This window comes from Musa acuminata, chromosome BXJ3-10 (assembly GCF_036884655.1).
Source record: "Musa acuminata AAA Group cultivar baxijiao chromosome BXJ3-10, Cavendish_Baxijiao_AAA, whole genome shotgun sequence".
Classification (NCBI taxonomy): domain Eukaryota; kingdom Viridiplantae; phylum Streptophyta; class Magnoliopsida; order Zingiberales; family Musaceae; genus Musa; species Musa acuminata.
Genome location: NC_088358.1, coordinates 26,689,683 through 26,705,961, shown reverse-complemented (window position 1 = coordinate 26,705,961; position 16,279 = coordinate 26,689,683). Strand labels below are relative to the sequence as shown.

The window sequence follows — 16,279 nt, the reverse complement described above, 5'->3', positions numbered from 1 at the left end:
CGGTTGTACATCCGTGCCACGACCTTCTTATAGGTCAGGGTGCGCAGGTGGGCCTCGGTCCTCCTTTCCTCGAGGAGGTCTAAGTGCGCTCTCAGGCCTTCCTCAGAACCATCTTGTTCGTAATCCGAGGTGCGAAAAGTTGAGAATACTATTTCAGGCGGAAGGACCGCTTCGGTCCCGAATGCAAGGCTGAACGGGGATTCGCCTGAAGCCGTCTTCGGGGTTGTCCGCATCGCCCATAGGACGCTCGGGAGTTCGTCTACCCAAGCTCCGAGTGCGCCTGAGACTCTCCTCCTGAGGCCTTCTAGAATTGCCCGATTCATTACCTCGGCCTGTCCGTTGGTCTAAGGGTGTGCCACCGAGCTAAACTTCAGTTGTATTCCGTACGAGCAGTAAGCCTTAAACTTGGCGTTGTTGAACTGGGCTCCATTGTCGGTGATAATGGCCCTCGGGATCCCGAACCGAGTGATGATATTTTTCCACGTAAAGCCTTGAACTTGCTTCTCGGTGATGGAGGCCAATGGTTCGGCCTCAACCCATTTTGTGAAGTAATCCACCCCGACAATGAGGAAACGTCATTGCCCCGAAGCCGGAGGGAAGGGGCCGAGGAGATCGAGTCCCCACTGGGCGAAGGGCCAAGCGATTTCCATCGAGTTGAGAGGGACCGCCGGTTGATGCTGCAGTCGGGCGTGCCGTTGGCACGGCTGGCATTGCCGCACGTATGCTGCAGCGTCTCGGCGCATTGTTGGCCAGTAGTATCCCTGTCGGAGGGCCTTGAAGGCCAAGGTCCGACCCCCTATATGCTCCCCACAAATTCCCTCGTGAAGCTCGGCGAGGACAGTGTGGGCCTCGGGGGGTGCGAGGCAGAGCAAGAGGGGCTGTGAGAAGCCTCTGCGGTACAACTTCCCACCGACCAGGCTATACCAGGTCTGCGTTCGCCTTAGTCGTCTTGCTGCCGCCGGGTCGTCGGGCTCCTCCCCATCTGACTTGAAGCAGAGTATTTCCTCCATCCAGTTTGGCGAGGTTCGGGTCTCGACGACGCCGCAGGATGGTATGGTCGACGCTGTTATGGGCTCGGTCACGGAGGCTTTTTCCAAACCCCGTGCGGAGGCTGCTTTTGCCAGAGCGTCGGCGGATGCGTTTTGGGCCCGGGGCACTTGTGTGATCGAAAACCGGCTGAAGAGGCGGGCGAGCCGTTGTGTTTCCGCCAGGTATGATGCCATCGTGGGGTCCCGGGCCTCGTAGCTCCCATTTACGTGTCCCGTCACTAGCTGAGAGTCGTTGAATACCTCGAGGTTGTCTACCTGCATCTCCAAGGCGAGGCGTAGGCCATGTAGTAGCGCCTCGTACTCGGCTTCGTTGTTGGTGGCTTGGAATTGCAGTCGGACGGACCTTTCGTAGGTTTCTCCGGTAGGGCTTTTAAGGATGAGGCCAACTCCAGCCACACCGGTGATGGTGGAGCCGTCAACATGCAGGGTCCACGCACGGTCGGCGTCCTTGCGCCCCTCTGCACAATCCTCGGACGTTAGTTCAGAGATGAAATCGGCTAGTGCCTGGGCTTTGATGGCGTTTCGCGGAGAGTATTGGATGTCGAACTCGCTGAGCTCGACCGACCATCGTAACATTCGCCCCGACACATCGAACTTGGATAGGATTTTCTGCAGCGGTTGGTCGGTGATGACTTTGATTGTGTGGGACTGGAAGTATGGGCGTAGCTTTCGCGCTGTCTTTACCAACGCCAGAGCCAGCCTTTCGATGGGGGGGGTACCGCGCCTCGGCCCCGGCAAGGACGTGGCTGACGTAATAGATGGGCTGCTGCTTGGGCGGTGCTTCTCGGACCAACGCCGAGCTAACTGCCCGTGCTGACGCCGCCAAGTAAAGGCCCAGGGTTTCTCCTGGCTCAGGGGAAGCGAGTCGGGGCAGGCGGGTAAGGTACGCCTTCAGGTCTTCAAAAGCTTCCTCGCACTCGGGTGTCCAGGTGAAGTTGTTGACTTGTTGCAGAGCCTGGAAGAAAGGCAGGCATCGGTCGCCCGACCTGGATATGAATCTACTGAGCGCCGCCAGTTTCCCCGTGAGACACTGTACTTCTTTGACAGAGCGGGGTGAGTGCATCCGGGTTATGGCCCGTACCTTTTCCGGGTTGGCGTCTATTCCACTCTGGTGGATGACGAAGCCGAGGAATCTTCCCGAGCTGACCCCGAAGACGCACTTTGCGGGGTTCAAACGCATATGGAATCGCCTGAGGGTCTGAAAAGTCTCGGCCAAATCGGCCAGGTGCGCCTCCGCGGTTTTGCTTTTTACGATCATGTCGTCCACATATATTTCCATGTTCCTGCCAATCTGGCGTCTGAACAGCTTGTCGACCATCCTCTGGTAGGTTGCCCCAGCGTTCTTTAAGCCGAACGGCATCACCTTATAGCAATATATTCCTCTGTCGGTGATGAAAGCGGTATTCTCTTGGTCCGCTGGCGCCATGCGGATTTGGTTGTAGCCCGAGTATGCGTCCAAGAAGGTAAGGAGCTCGTAGCCCGAGGTGGCGTCGACTAGCTGATCTATTCTCGGGAGCGGGTAGTAGTCTTTGGGACACGCTCGGTTGAGATTGGTGTAGTCAACACACATCCGCCAGCTTCAATTAGGTTTTTTAACGAGGACTACATTTGACAGCCACTGGGGGTACTTCACTTCGGAAATGAATCCGACCTCTGTCAATCGGTCGACCTCTTCGCTGATCGCCTTCTGCCGGTCGGGGGCGAACCTGCGTGGTCTTTGCTTTATTGGCCTGGCCTCGGGATTGATGTTAAGCTGGTGTTCGGCTACCGTCCGATCGATCCCTGGCATTTCCTTGGGGGACCATGCGAATACATCGGCGTTTGCCTTCAGGAATTCGACGAGTTGGAGCTGGTTTTCTTCGGGCTGGGCTGCGCCGATCTTCACAGTCTGACCGGGCCGGTCTCCCTTTATTGGCACCTCGGTAAGCTGCTCGGGTGGCTCAAGGTGTGTTGACGTGGCGGCCTCTTCTCGAGGGTCTGGGATATGGGGGCATGCCCTCTTCGTTCGGGAGACCGCGGTGAGGTAACACCTTCTTGACTCACCTGGGTCGCTTCGTGACTCTCCGACCCCTGCCGAGGTGGGAAACTTGATGGCTCGGTGGTAGGTTGAGACTACTGCTTTTAGCTTGTTGAGCGTTGGGCGTCCGAGGATGACGTTGTAGGCCGAGGGCAGGTTGACCACCATGAACGTAGTCATTATTGTCTTGGTCCTTGGCTCCTCCCCAATGGAGACAGGGAGTGTGGTGGTGCCAAGCGGGGAGATTGAGTCTCTGGTGAACCCCGTGAGTGCCGAGCTCATGGGAACGAGGTCTTCGGTGGGCAGGCCGAGCCTTTTGAAGGCGTCGAGGTATAGGATGTCAGCGGAGCTCCCAGTGTCGACCATTACCCGCTTTACCCGAGCGTTGGCGATCTGGATGGAAATTACCAGAGCGTCGTCATGATGGGACCTTTCCCCCTCCTCGGCCCCAAAAGAGATTTCGGGTTCTAGTTCGGGTCGGGGGCGCTTCTCGACCGAGCTCCTGGCATAGGATTTCCTTGCGCTTGAGCTGCTGCCGCCTGCCGTCGGTCCACCGATGATGACATCGACCTGCCTTTCCACAGGCATCCGGGGACGCGGGGTTGCTTCCCGGGGTTCTTTGAGATAACGGCCGAGGTACCCTCTTCTGATCAGCTCCTCAATCTGGTTCTGGAGGTCGTGACAGTCTTCTGTGTCATGGCCGTGGTCTCGGTGGAACCTGCAGTATTTCGACCGATCTTTGTAAGTAGCTCTCATGGGATTAGGGGGCCGCAAAAGACCTTTCTCCCTGATCTGGAGGAAGATCTCGGTACGAGGTGTGTTGAGCGGGAGGGGCGGAGGCCTCGGGAGCCGTTGCTCGGGGTGGTCAAGCCTCCGACGGGGTTGCGGGTCGACCGACGAGGCGGCGGCTCGGGGTTGCTCGGTTCGTGATTTCTTCCCGATCGGGCGCCTTCCTGCTGCCAACGCTTCGCCGGCGACGTATTGGTTGGCCCGGTGGAGCATCTCAGGGACAGTGGCGGGCGGCTTCTCGATTAGTGACCAGAAGAACCTCGAGGGTTTTAGCCCCGTCAGGAACGCCTGCATGATCAGAGAGGGGTGAGTGTCCGAATACCTGCGGATCTCCGCGGCGAAGCGTGTTACAAACAGTGCGAGCGTTTCTTCTTCGTGCTGCGACAATGCCAGCAGGGCGGCTATGGAAGGCCGAGGCCGCGCGCTGGTAAGGAAGTTTTGTTCGAACTCTTTGGCGAACTGGTTAAAAGATACGATTGAGGATTGTCGCAGCCGGCTGAACCACGCGCGTGCTGGTCCTCTGAAGGTGGTCGGGAATGTACGACACATTAGCGCGTCGGACGTGCCGTAAAGGGCCATCTGAGTTCTGAACGCGGCGACATGCTCCGTTGGGTCGGAGCCGCCGTCGTATGTTTCTAGGGCCGGTACCCTAAAGTTGAGGGGGACAGGTTTTTCTTGTATTTCCTGAATGAAAGGGGATCCCCCCGAGGTGCCCTCGTTTGATTCGTCCCGCGACCTTTGGAGCTCGCGTCGGAACTCGTCCAGGCGGCGATTGACCTGGGAGAATTGTACCTTAATGAAGCTGTCCGTCGAGTCGGACGATACGGTGTCAGGCTCGGGGCGACGTCGTGCGGCTCGAGAGGGTGCAGGAGAAACATGTGCGGGCGAACCCTCGTGGTGGACGGCCCCGTCTCGGGTTTCACCGGTCGCATCCTGTCCCGTGCTCGGCCTTAGATGAGCTGGGTCGGCGGAGGCGTCTGTCAGTCGCCTGATCTCGGGAATGAGCGGGACAACAGTCTGCATTATCTCCATCATTCCCTGCACTTGCTTAACGAGGGCGAGAAACGCCTCGGGCAGTACGGCCGGGGGGTCGACCGTGGATAATGGGGGTGGCATCCCTAAGTCGTTGAACAGGCGCCAATAACGATCTGGCGTTGACGTCAGCATTTCTCCTTCTCCGTGGGTGACGGGTCCGAGAGGGTCGGCGTGAGGATCGTTCGGCATTCGGGGCCCTCCTTCTAGCGCCATTCTGATGCGGTCTGCACCCGTTTAAGCCGTGATCTTGGTACGTTACGGCTTGGTTCAGGGGTCCGGATGCCGAAGATCGCGGGTAGAGCCTCTTGACGTCCTTTGGGTGAGCGCTCGCAGCAACCCGATCCGAATGTGGTCCACAGAGTTGGTTAGCTGCAATCCCCTGGCAATGTGGTCGTCGTGTACCTGCACAAAGGTCGGGCCGTCTTTTGGGCCCGACCCCTCCGACGGTCTAATTAGTGGACGAGAAGGGGCTTTTTTTCTCTCTTGAGTCCCCTTGACCATTAGGCCCTGGATTCTTTTATAGTTTGGGTCTGATGTTACCTGATGTTCCTGTTTGTCAGAACGGGGTCGTGTCTCTAGCTGGATTTGACATTGCCATTAGGGTGGCGTGTCGGATCACCCTGTCGCAGGGTATGGGCGGCATCGATCGTCGCCCTCTGCATTTGGGTGAACGTGCTAGGTATGGGCGAGGGAGTCGCTGGCTGAGGGGGGTGACGTTGGAGACATCGAGTCGACATTAATGCCCGTTCACTCGGACAGGGTGCGGCCCACGCGCGAAGGGTGTCGTGGCATATCGCGTCGCCATCACTCTCTGAGGGGAGTCCCTTCTATTGTCCCGCCCTGAGATGGCTGGCGTCATGGTCCATGTCCCCGTTGACTTTTATGGTGATTCCCCTATCAGATGTGACCAAGTATTGGCAAATAACTTCATAATTGATCCAAATCTTTTTTTGACAAATTATACTAACAAAAAGTCATTTAAAGTGTAAATTAACTTAGTTGGTAATAGTAAAATCCTTAATCAAATTTTATCTTCACAACATGACATGTTTTGAATTTTGAGAGGAATTCAAAATAATGGAAGTCACTCTCAATCATTCAGGAAGTGAATGATTAACTACAAGACAATTATCGAATTGGACCAGCAAATGCCCAAAACACCCAACGGGAAGTCAAACCAATAATGGTGCAGAACTATAAAAAGAGTGGTTCCCAACAAACCCACCCAAAACCTTCTCCCGTGTGCCGCGTCATACTCCTATCAGTGGGACCCAAATAAATACGGACTACAAAAAGCACAGAATAAACACTATGACAGGGCTTCCAATTTTAATTAGAAGCGCTTCGGTTCCCTACAGCCTCTTTACATTCGATTCCAGTAACTATCTCGCTCTCAATGATGCCTACTTCCGTTGTCCGTTACTGCGAACCACCGCTCCTCATCAACATCACAAGACGCAAACGTTCTGTTTATTTGTGCATGATGTAACCGAAACGTCCAAGCATATCTTCCATCATAGCCATTACCAATTCGACAATCTATGAGCTGGCCGAGCCATCATACCGCATAGGCGAGGCCAATGCCTCGGTCGCCACCACACGTACCGTTCGTGCGATACGGAGGCGTGCGAGTGCGGTGGGAGAGCCGACCCGTCCCCCACGGTTTTGCCCGTCGTCACCCACCGATCCCATGTTTCTATTGGCCATTGGCTGTGGAACACGGACCACGCGGGCGAACCGGAACCAGCTGCGTGCAGCCGCTGGTTTTATACCTCGGGCGTCGAAACCAAGTTTGGCCATTCAAAACGATTCAACGGAAGTCCATGTCTAAGGCCGAATGACCCACCGCTCCGTCATCGCACACCGATGACTGGGCCCCAGAAGAACGTGCGTTCAGGCATTGAAGAGTTCGCGTGTTGTAGAGTCTCTGATGAATCTGTGGACAATGGCGCCATTAAAGAAGTAATATCCGTGCGCTGTTGTGGGTTGGGCGAGGGGAAAGGAGAATTAGCATAAGAGAGAGCGAGAGAGAGGGCGTCTTCTGTTGTCGATCGCAAGCAGACCTAGCCGAAGCAGAAGCACAGATCCAGAAGAAGAAAGATGCATTCGACCCACCTTCTCCTGGAAGAACCCATCAGGATGGCCTCCATCCTCGAACCATCGAAGCCAGTACGTCTTTTCTCTCTCGATCGATCTCTGGGCGAAGAAGATCCCGGATCACTGACACGAAATGTTGTTTTGCGTGTGCAGAGTTTCTTCCCTGCCATGACCAAGATCGTGGGGACGCTCGGCCCCAAATCCCGGTCGGTGGAGGTGATCTCCGCTTGCCTCAAGGCCGGCATGTCGGGTATGCCTCATGTTCTTGCCTCACCTGCTTCGCGTCACTAGGCTGTTTTGTTTTGATCGGTTGATTGCGTTCTTCCTGTGGCAGTGGCACGGTTTGACTTCTCGTGGGGGGACGTCGAGTATCACCAGGAGACCCTGGAAAATCTCAAGACTGCAATCAAGAGCACCAAAAAATTGTGCGCCGTAAGTCTTGGCTATTTGCCACCTGCTTATATAGGAGTTCTGATTGCTGGTTGCACATTATATATACCTTTTTTTTTTGTCTTAGCTGCCAGTACGATTCCTTGTCATATACCATAGAATCTGAGCTTAGTTTCCTCATCGCTTTTTTCTGCTGGTTGATGAAAGCCCTATTGGGGTTTATTTATTTGTGTACTATGGATACAAGAACTTGCGCTGTCAAAATTTGCTATGATGTTGGCGACTTAGGCTGACGAATTTATCCTTGTTCTCTTTCTACTTAAAAGTCACAAGGTCACCATAGGCCATGGTAGAATACAAGATCAGTTCGATACTTGTAAAACCCATTAAACTCATATAGGCCTGCAAAAGCCCCACAAGGGGCTTAATCATGCATATAGCACGAATAAATCCTTCATAGGCTAGAAAAAAGATTGCGTCTTTGGGGCTTCAAGCACTCTGCCCCTTTATTCAAAAGGAGCATACCAACTGAGTAAGCATGGCCTGCTCTTTTGATTTACATATTAGTTTACTTTTAATTTGTCTGGTCATGAAACTTGTATCTTCAAATTCAGATCCAGCTGACAATTTTTCTGATTGTATAATATAACTTTGTAAAATGCTTCATAAAGACCAATAACGTTTCCTGTTTTCCAGGTCATGTTAGATACAGTGGGTCCAGAGCTGCAGGTTGTGAACAAAAGCGAGAAGGCCATCTCACTTGAGGCGGATGGTTATGTTATTTTGACACCAGATAAGGACCAGGAAGCATCGTCTGAGTTGTTGCCTATAAACTTTAGTGGATTGTCAAAGGCAAGCAATTTTCTTCTTCGAACCATGCTCATTGTTGCACTATGCTAATAACTAGGTGATCTCATTAAGTTCTGCGTGTGCATATATTCCTTAATCTGGTTTAATATAAATTTCCTTGTATCAATTGTTATGTTGGAACAAATGTTTCTCATCCTATTTAACTGTTCTTGCTCGTTCAAAACCCTGCACATGAAATGTGCCTACCTTCTCTTTGTTCTCCTGCATGCTCAATCTCTCCCACTCTCTCGCCCATTTCCTCTATCTTATTTACCTCCTCTTATTGATCGCTCCTTTTGCTACAGAAATAACTAAATATGTAATCATGATGAATGAATGAGTTGAAAAATAGGGGATGCCTGCGTTCACAAACATATTAGGGCGTACGTAGTGCATAAGGCTCCCATCAATGTGAGATCCGGAGAGGGTCAATATATGTAGCTTTATCTTTAAATATTTTAAAGAGGTTATTTCCGTGATTCAAATCTTGATCTTTCAGGTCCACAAACATATTCATATGCAAAAATCATATTACCATGTAGTTTGGATTTCATCATCTATCCTTCATCACATGCTGAATAGTTTTGTTCTCCTACTCACCTTGAACTTACTATCCTCATTCCTCTGTGTATGTGCGGTTTTTGTAATCTTATTTGTGATTCTAACAATCTCATCATACTCACGCTAACTGAACTCAACAACATTTAGAAAGATAGAATCGAGTACCTGATTTAATCTGCATTGGGTTGATTGAAACAAGATAATTTATCACTGTAGATGCATTGGATGACTTGAATTGATAAGTATCTGTGATCTTTCCTAGGTTTTCTTGAATTTGGAACATGCACTATAACACAATAACTATCACATGCTGACCATAGATGTTAGGTTTAACAGTTCAACTATTACATCACATAATATCCATCTAGGGGCTACTGTGGACATGAAGTTCAGCTATTATATTTCAGCCATTTTGTATCTACCAGACTGCAATTTTAACTTAAGAATTACTTAAAGTAACATTTGCATATAATTTGTTCTTGTGCAGTCAGTAAAGCCAGGGGACACAATATTTATTGGCCAGTACTTGTTCACTGGAAGTGAAACTACATCTGTTTGGTTGGAGGTATGGCTTTTCAAAGCTGTCTTCTATTTCTTGATTGACTGATAATTAAAAGAACTGGTTTACTCAGCTGTCGAAGGGGACTAATATTGCAGTCTGAGAAGAGTTGCTTAAGCAGGATATTGTATATTTAAGCTTGCTAGTCTCTGTTACATTAGTCACTTCTTATATTTCTTGAGGCTTGTTCGTGCTCACTTTTCTCTTTTTTCTTTTTGATGTTTGATGTATGTATCTGCAGGTTTCTGAGTTGAAAGGGGAAGATGTAGTCTGTATAATAAAAAATACTGCTACTCTGGCTGGGTCACTCTTCACCCTGCATGTCTCCCAAATCCATATTGATTTGCCAACACTTACTGAAGCTGATAAAATTGTAAGAGAAAACATTGTAACTCTTGATCAGCATTGCTCTTATCATAATAATAAGCTTTCCTGATATATTTTGTGTGAAAAACTCATTAATTCTTGATTATTTCATCTATTATCATCTTTAACGCGCCTCATAGAGCAATCTAAAAAGCAGTTATGGTGAAGCTATATTAGAATGATATAGTGCATCAAATTGTCAGTATATAATACAGACAGGGAAGAAAAGAAGTGTTGTGCTTAGAGGACAAATTTGGAGTAAAATTGGCCTTTCTCTATCATCATCATGATTTATCTCTCCGTAATTAATTAAAACGCCTTCTGACACATAGCAAGGATACATCCTCTAGACTTTAGCTTCCGACTTCTACCAGTGCCAACATTATTTCTATCAGCAGCTTAGCATAGGTTAATCCATTCCTCACATAATTATAAAGCTGGTTGTATCATGTTCTTGCATTTCTATGGTCCTTTTTGTTATGGGTAATCTGTTGAGTGAGAGAAGCATTTTTTTTGGTTTTATAGTCATTTCAGAGCCTTGTTACCATATTTTAAATGTTTTTTAAATTTTGATTCAGTGGTCAACCGACCACACTAGGTTGAACCTGTGCTTGATGTTTTTTCAAGTCCACTGCATAATGGCATACTGAAATAACTTTGTAGTGGTGCTTATCTCTGATGTCAGCAACCTTTTTTTTAAAGAAAAAAGAGTGTCTATTCTATATAGCTTTTCAAATCAGACTGCTAACTTTAGTCCTTGAGAGAGACGAATTATCATCAATACAGTTTCTTGTTTGCTGGTACTAAATATGTTTCTTGATTACTATAGCATCTATATTTATAAGCTTCTTATCCCATTAAACAATTTGTCTGTTTTTCAGGCAATAGGTACATGGGGTGTCCGCAACAAAATTGACTTCCTTTCATTATCTTATACGAGGCATGCCGAAGATGTTCGGCAAGTAAGCTATTTAATTCACATCACTTTTGTTTCCCTTGTATTTACTCTGAAGTATATTAAAGTGTTGATTTCCAAATCTTTATTTTTCTTTTGCAATTATTTTTTCCTGATTTGATGCTCGACTTGTTCATTTACCTAAAACTTCTTTTGTGTTTTTCTTTCAATGAGTTCAGGCTCGAGAATTCCTGTCAAAGTTAGGTGATCTTTGCCAAACACAAATATTTGCAAAAGTCGAGAGCATAGAGGTTAGCTGCAAAAAAAAAAATGTTAATTAGCACGTTTACCTTACAACTTTCCTGTTACGAGTTCCATTGTTCATTTTCTTGAAGGGTCTAACACATTTTGATGAGATTCTACAAGAAGCAGATGGCATCATTCTTTCGCGTGGGAATCTTGGAATAGATCTCCCACCTGAGAAGGTTGGGAAATTTCATTATTGTGGCTAGCATTGGGACAGCTATTACTCCTGAGTTATTATATTTGTGACATCTCACTGGATGTCAATGAAAATCACAAAAGATGGCTGTGTAAAGCAAAATTAATTTTTTTTATAATGAGTGAAATATGAGCAATTAATTAAATAAGGCTAAAATGAGTCAGTTTATTGAATTTTGTGTGGTCATTATTACCTTGTTAATTCTGGATAGCTAACTTCTTGCATAATAATCATTTACAAACTCTTTGTCTTCACTATCTAGTTCTGAAGTTGCAAAATGATTGCTATTTACAAACCCTCGATATCGAATGTGTAAATAATGCTGTACTTGGTGTTTAGTTCTGCATAATGTTCTTGGGAACATGTAGCATAGAGAGGTCAGGATTATCCAGTCTAATGCATGTGAAAATTTCATGAAATTTAGACATGGCTGCATCTGCATTTAACATATTAGTAAATGATTTTATACCATGTGCACTCCTACATAGTGAAATAACGGCCATAAAATAACATGTTTTTTGTATCTGATTGAAACAAGCTTTATGAGCATGTCTATTATACAATCGCATGACTTCAGTGTTGCAACCAGGTTCCAGTTAATGTGAGAGTAACAGAAATACCTGGGTCAAATACTTGAGCACAACCTCATCAAGGATTTGAATCCAGAACCTCTTCAAGATGAAGAGAAGAAGAAACCATTATGTCTTGGCCTGGTTTGAGTTTCAACTAATCTAATAATTCTTTCTATATGAATTATTTTGGCTCAGTTCTTGGAAGTCCTATGTTCTTGTAAACATGGTCTCTTTGCATCTCACAGAGGTTCTTTGGAATGCTGTTTGCTGGTTATTGTGGTCACTGGTCTTTTTACGTGAAGATATTTTGTGTCACTTTGTCTTTCTCTCCATTACTTAAAATTTTGACATTGATTGTCTGTCGACAAATACATACACTTCAGTTTCTGATTTGCCAGTTAATTTGTGCTGCTGCACCTTTGAGTAATTTGCACACAATTATTGTCGGTACCATGGCTGATAAGGATGTAAACCAAGGTTTGCCGTACCACCCAGTATGGACGGTATGTACCAGTCCGATCGGGGACCAGTATGAGCGATACATATCGGTTTGTTGGTGCATCCTATCGTATCATATGTTAGTACATTGGTACGGTACGGTACGTATCATATCGACAGCCGATCAGTACATTGGTACGAACCAGTAAGACAAATCATGAGCGGTATATATTGGTTTGTTGGTACGTCCCACATATCGTATGTTGGTATATTGGTACGATTCAGTATGTATTATATAGATAGCCGATTAGTAGGTATGGACCGGTAAGACAAACCATAATGTAAACTACTCAAACCATGAAAGTCTTTGCGATATTATACATGTTTGATGATGGAAATTATATGTATGAATACAAACGAATAAGAAAATAATTTAATTTTGAAGCAAGGTATGCTTATTAATTACCTCGTTATTTGCCAAGGATGTAGTCAACTGATGCAACTCTTAGTGTTGAGTGAATTTTGGAATAGTTCACGAGTGTTGAAGACGTGCCTATCAATTCATGAAGAACTTACCTATGAACATCTCAATCGGCAGAATATTTTTCAGCAACTATTTTGAGGATAAAGAGAGTTAATCGGAGAGTTATTAATCTAGCAGAAATGAGGAAAAATTGCAGAAATACTTTTTGTGCTTGATAGCTCCAAAATGTTGATTGCTGTTCTTCTTTTTGTTGTCCTAGAATAGTGTCTGTTTCTTATATTTACTACTGCACCTATCTTAATTAAGTATTCTGTTACCTAATGTCTTATTTATCTGCAGGTGTTTCTATTTCAGAAGGCTGCTGTCTATAAATGCAACATGGCTGGAAAGCCAGCAGTTATCACACGTGTTGTTGATAGCATGACCGACAACTTGAGGCCAACACGTGCCGAAGCAACTGATGTGGCGAATGCAATACTTGATGGTATATTCGTTAAAGTACTGTCCATTTTCGTAGTCCAGGACACGTGCATTCATTTATTATTCAAAGCTTTGAATCAGCAATCTTGATTCTTTCCAGGAAGTGATGCAATTCTTTTGGGTGCTGAAACACTTCGAGGATTGTACCCTGTTGAAACTATATCGACTGTGGGTAGAATTTGTTACGAGGTAAGCCTTTTGTTTGTAGTCATAAATGTTTGATTATTAATGATGAACTAATATATAGCTATTATGGGGATTGATAAAATATATGGAAGAGTTTGAATTGACACAAGCTTTTAATATGCATGCTCTCTTTTCATATATGCTACGGTGCTATGTGGCTCGTGAGTGGCTACCTTTTTTCACTTTTATTGTCTCAGTTTGTGTTCTGATATATGACGGGTAATATAGAAATTTTCAATGACCTATTTGTGTTTGGAAAAGATGCATGGTTTGGTAAAATACGGAAAGCCAACATATACAAGTTTTGATTTAAATATAAATGAGGATGTTATGAGCCCTAATGTTGTATTTTAAGCAATCACAGAAAAGTACTATATGAAATGCGTGTATGGTGTTTGGGTGTGAAGAGTTTGGTGCAACTGGTAGGAGAAAAGCTGTGACTAATCCTGTGATTTTTTTAATCTCATCAAAGGGTTGTAGGATCATATCGCTGACATAGTGGATTGAAGACTTTTCTTTTTTTCTTTTGTTTGAATTTATTTTGCTTTCTTATTATTGATTTTGTTGCATCATTTATGAACTCATGAAGTTCTTGTAACTGAGTGTTTTTGCAATGCGCATGTCTGTAGTCCCCACCCTCATCCTTCTCTTCTCTCTTTGCGATGCTTTTCTTGTTCTTTGATCATCATAAAAACTTTTTTTTGCAGGCAGAGAAGGTTTTCAACCAGGATTTGTACTTCAAGAAGACTGTGAAATATGTTGGAGAACCGATGACCCACCTGGAGTCCATTGCTTCCTCGGCTGTATGTTTTTGCCTTATTTATTTCAAGTATACTTAGCTGTTATCAAATTAAGTGTACTTATTTGTAAAGTTGAAAAACATAGTTAAGGTCACTGTTATGATCTTCTTAAGGTTCGTGCTGCTATTAAAGTGAAGGCTTCCATAATAATTTGTTTCACTTCATCTGGTAGAGCTGCAAGGTGCAAGTCATTCAAATTTTCACATAATTTCTGTTGTTCAGTGGCTAATACCAAAAGTCTGACATACATGACGTGTCTTTTGTTCTTGTGTAGATTAATTGCCAAGTATAGACCCACCATGCCTGTATTATCTGTTGTCATCCCTCGGCTTAAGACAAACCAACTTCGATGGAGTTTCAGTGGCGCTTTTGAAGTATGTGAGCTATTATCCACTCTTTGTACTAATATTGACCAAGCCTGAGACATTAAGTCATGGAGATGATATGCACTAGTAATAATTGAGGATTTTGTTATCTTTCTTTTTTATTTCCACTGTTTATATAATAAATTTTATTGTGTATTTGTGATGTTGGCATCTTTTACCACTCTTCTTGTATTTGTTTTATCGATGGTTTTTAGTAGGCACATTTGATCCAACACTGATAAAGGTTATTAATATTGGCAGGCCAGACAATCACTTATAGTTAGAGGTCTTTTTCCTATGCTCGCTGATCCTCGTCATCCTGTAAGTACTTTCCATATCCCATCTTCCCTAAGCTTCATGTGCTTCTTGTATGCATGATGTTTTGGAATGATGCTGTTCTATCTTCTGAGAAGATACCTCATGAATCTTTTCTAGGATATCTTGTGTTATATAAGTCAACCAGCCAAAATATTTGGTGTTTTACTTGTTAAGAGTAAGGATTGATATTTCTCACAGGATTACATTCCTCACTCAATTTGATTGCTCATTTTTCTTGGATATAATGTAAACTCAGCCATAGCAAGTTTGATGTGTTGATTTTAGGATCTGCATCTAGTTAAAAGATTCTTATAATTCAAATATTGTCATGGATGATGAATTGGATTAATAACAATAAGTTGGGTGACCAGAATGACCACTTTCAGATTAGTTTCTGATAAGGCCTAAAAACACCTGACAGCTGTTGGCATGAGTGTTACATAGGTGAGAGGAATGTGTTCTAATTAGGATCGTCGAAGCTTATTTTTATAATGAGAGGATACTTTGGATGAGACCATGTTTGATAGAACAAATGAACTTCCAATATTCTCGTTAGCTAATTTTGTTTAATTTACCATGAAAATGCCTCAAGTTGCCTGCGGCAAAATATATAATGCTTTCACGTGATACTCGCGTCACAAGAAGAGAAAGTGACCATAAAGGAACCAAAAAGTTGCTTGCTCACCCATACCATCTGTGGCCAAGCTCTTTTATTGGTGAGGGCACTGACTGAGAAGCAGCAGAACTGTATGGTATATATTGTCAACATAAGCAATTGGTTCGGAAGAGTATAAGACAAGGCATGTAACATTCACAACGAATTCCTGCCCGAGAGTAAAAACATGCTAATAAGAATCATTCTAGTTGAAATGATGTTATAGTGGTTGGATGATTGTACTATTTGAGAATGGTCTTCTTTATCCATTCATGGGTTATCTGTATAACCTTTTATTGCTTCTTAAGGCTAACAGCTGGCTCTTTTATTGAACAGTAATATATAGGCATTTTGTTTCTAAACTATGTAACTTAACATCCTGTACTCCTGCAGGCTGAGTCTACCAGTGCCAGCAATGAGTCAGTTTTGAAGGTTGCTCTTGATCATGGCAAGGCCTCCGGTCTGATCAAGTCTCATGATCGAGTCGTCGTCTGCCAGAAAGTTGGAGATGCTTCAGTGGTCAAAATTATCGAGTTAGAGGATTGAAGAGCTGTTTTCTCGCATATTCCGGACAGGAGGTGGCTGAACTATCGATTATTTCTCTTTTTGTGTTTACCTAGACGTTTCCTCAAATAAACCATAATCCAACAAACAAACATCTGATGTTGGTAAGTTTCCGAATTGCTGTGCATAGATTTGCGCAAATTCCCACATCAGTTACAAGTGTTTACTCTAATGAGAGATTGCACAGAAACTGGTTTTCATTGTGCCACTGCAACAGTTCTCCTCTATGTTGAGTCTCTGAATTATATTCTTCCAATTGAGTCTAACGGGTAAGATTTGGGCCTTTTGCTTTAATTGTGACATCGGAG

The 16,279-nt window shown here is 45.2% G+C and overlaps 3 protein-coding genes across 3 annotated transcripts; 1 reads left to right on the top strand and 2 right to left on the bottom strand.

Annotated features, from left to right (window-relative positions):
- Positions 1-575: 575 nt before the first annotated feature.
- Positions 576-2,619, bottom strand: LOC135651428 (uncharacterized). Its single transcript, XM_065171496.1, has 2 exons — positions 1,734-2,619; positions 576-1,507 (listed from the first exon to the last, which is right to left on the bottom strand). Exons 1-2 carry the CDS (start codon positions 2,617-2,619, stop codon positions 576-578), a joined length of 1,818 nt encoding a protein of 605 aa, XP_065027568.1.
- Positions 2,620-2,628: 9 nt separating this feature from the next.
- On the bottom strand, positions 2,629-5,079 carry LOC135651427 (uncharacterized). Its single transcript, XM_065171495.1, has one exon. It carries the CDS (start codon positions 5,077-5,079, stop codon positions 2,629-2,631), a length of 2,451 nt encoding a protein of 816 aa, XP_065027567.1.
- A 1,728-nt stretch (positions 5,080-6,807) lies between these two features.
- Positions 6,808-16,179, top strand: LOC135650853 (pyruvate kinase 1, cytosolic). The gene is made up of 16 exons (XM_065170488.1): positions 6,808-7,059; positions 7,141-7,237; positions 7,322-7,419; positions 8,074-8,229; positions 9,275-9,352; positions 9,588-9,719; positions 10,594-10,674; positions 10,847-10,918; positions 11,003-11,092; positions 12,943-13,087; positions 13,184-13,272; positions 13,977-14,072; positions 14,183-14,250; positions 14,344-14,443; positions 14,696-14,755; positions 15,801-16,179. The coding sequence occupies exons 1-16, from the start codon at positions 6,991-6,993 to the stop codon at positions 15,951-15,953; spliced, it is 1,584 nt and encodes a 527-aa protein (XP_065026560.1). The 5' UTR covers positions 6,808-6,990; the 3' UTR covers positions 15,954-16,179.
- Positions 16,180-16,279: the final 100 nt, after the last annotated feature.

Excerpts from the sequence above, each read along its gene's own strand:
- LOC135651427 (XM_065171495.1), bottom strand. The coding sequence starts at position 5,079 with ATGCCGAACGATCCTCACGCCGACCCTCTCGGACCCGTCACCCACGGA.
- LOC135651428 (XM_065171496.1), bottom strand. The coding sequence starts at position 2,619 with ATGTGTGTTGACTACACCAATCTCAACCGAGCGTGTCCCAAAGACTAC. Across the intron at positions 1,508-1,733 it reads AAAGGCTGGCTCTGGCGTTG|AGGGGCGCAAGGACGCCGAC; the intron begins GTAAAGACAGCG and ends AGGATTGTGCAG.
- LOC135650853 (XM_065170488.1), top strand. The coding sequence starts at position 6,991 with ATGCATTCGACCCACCTTCTCCTGGAAGAACCCATCAGGATGGCCTCC. Across the intron at positions 13,273-13,976 it reads TGGGTAGAATTTGTTACGAG|GCAGAGAAGGTTTTCAACCA; the intron begins GTAAGCCTTTTG and ends TTTTTTTTGCAG. Across the intron at positions 14,251-14,343 it reads TCATCTGGTAGAGCTGCAAG|ATTAATTGCCAAGTATAGAC; the intron begins GTGCAAGTCATT and ends GTTCTTGTGTAG.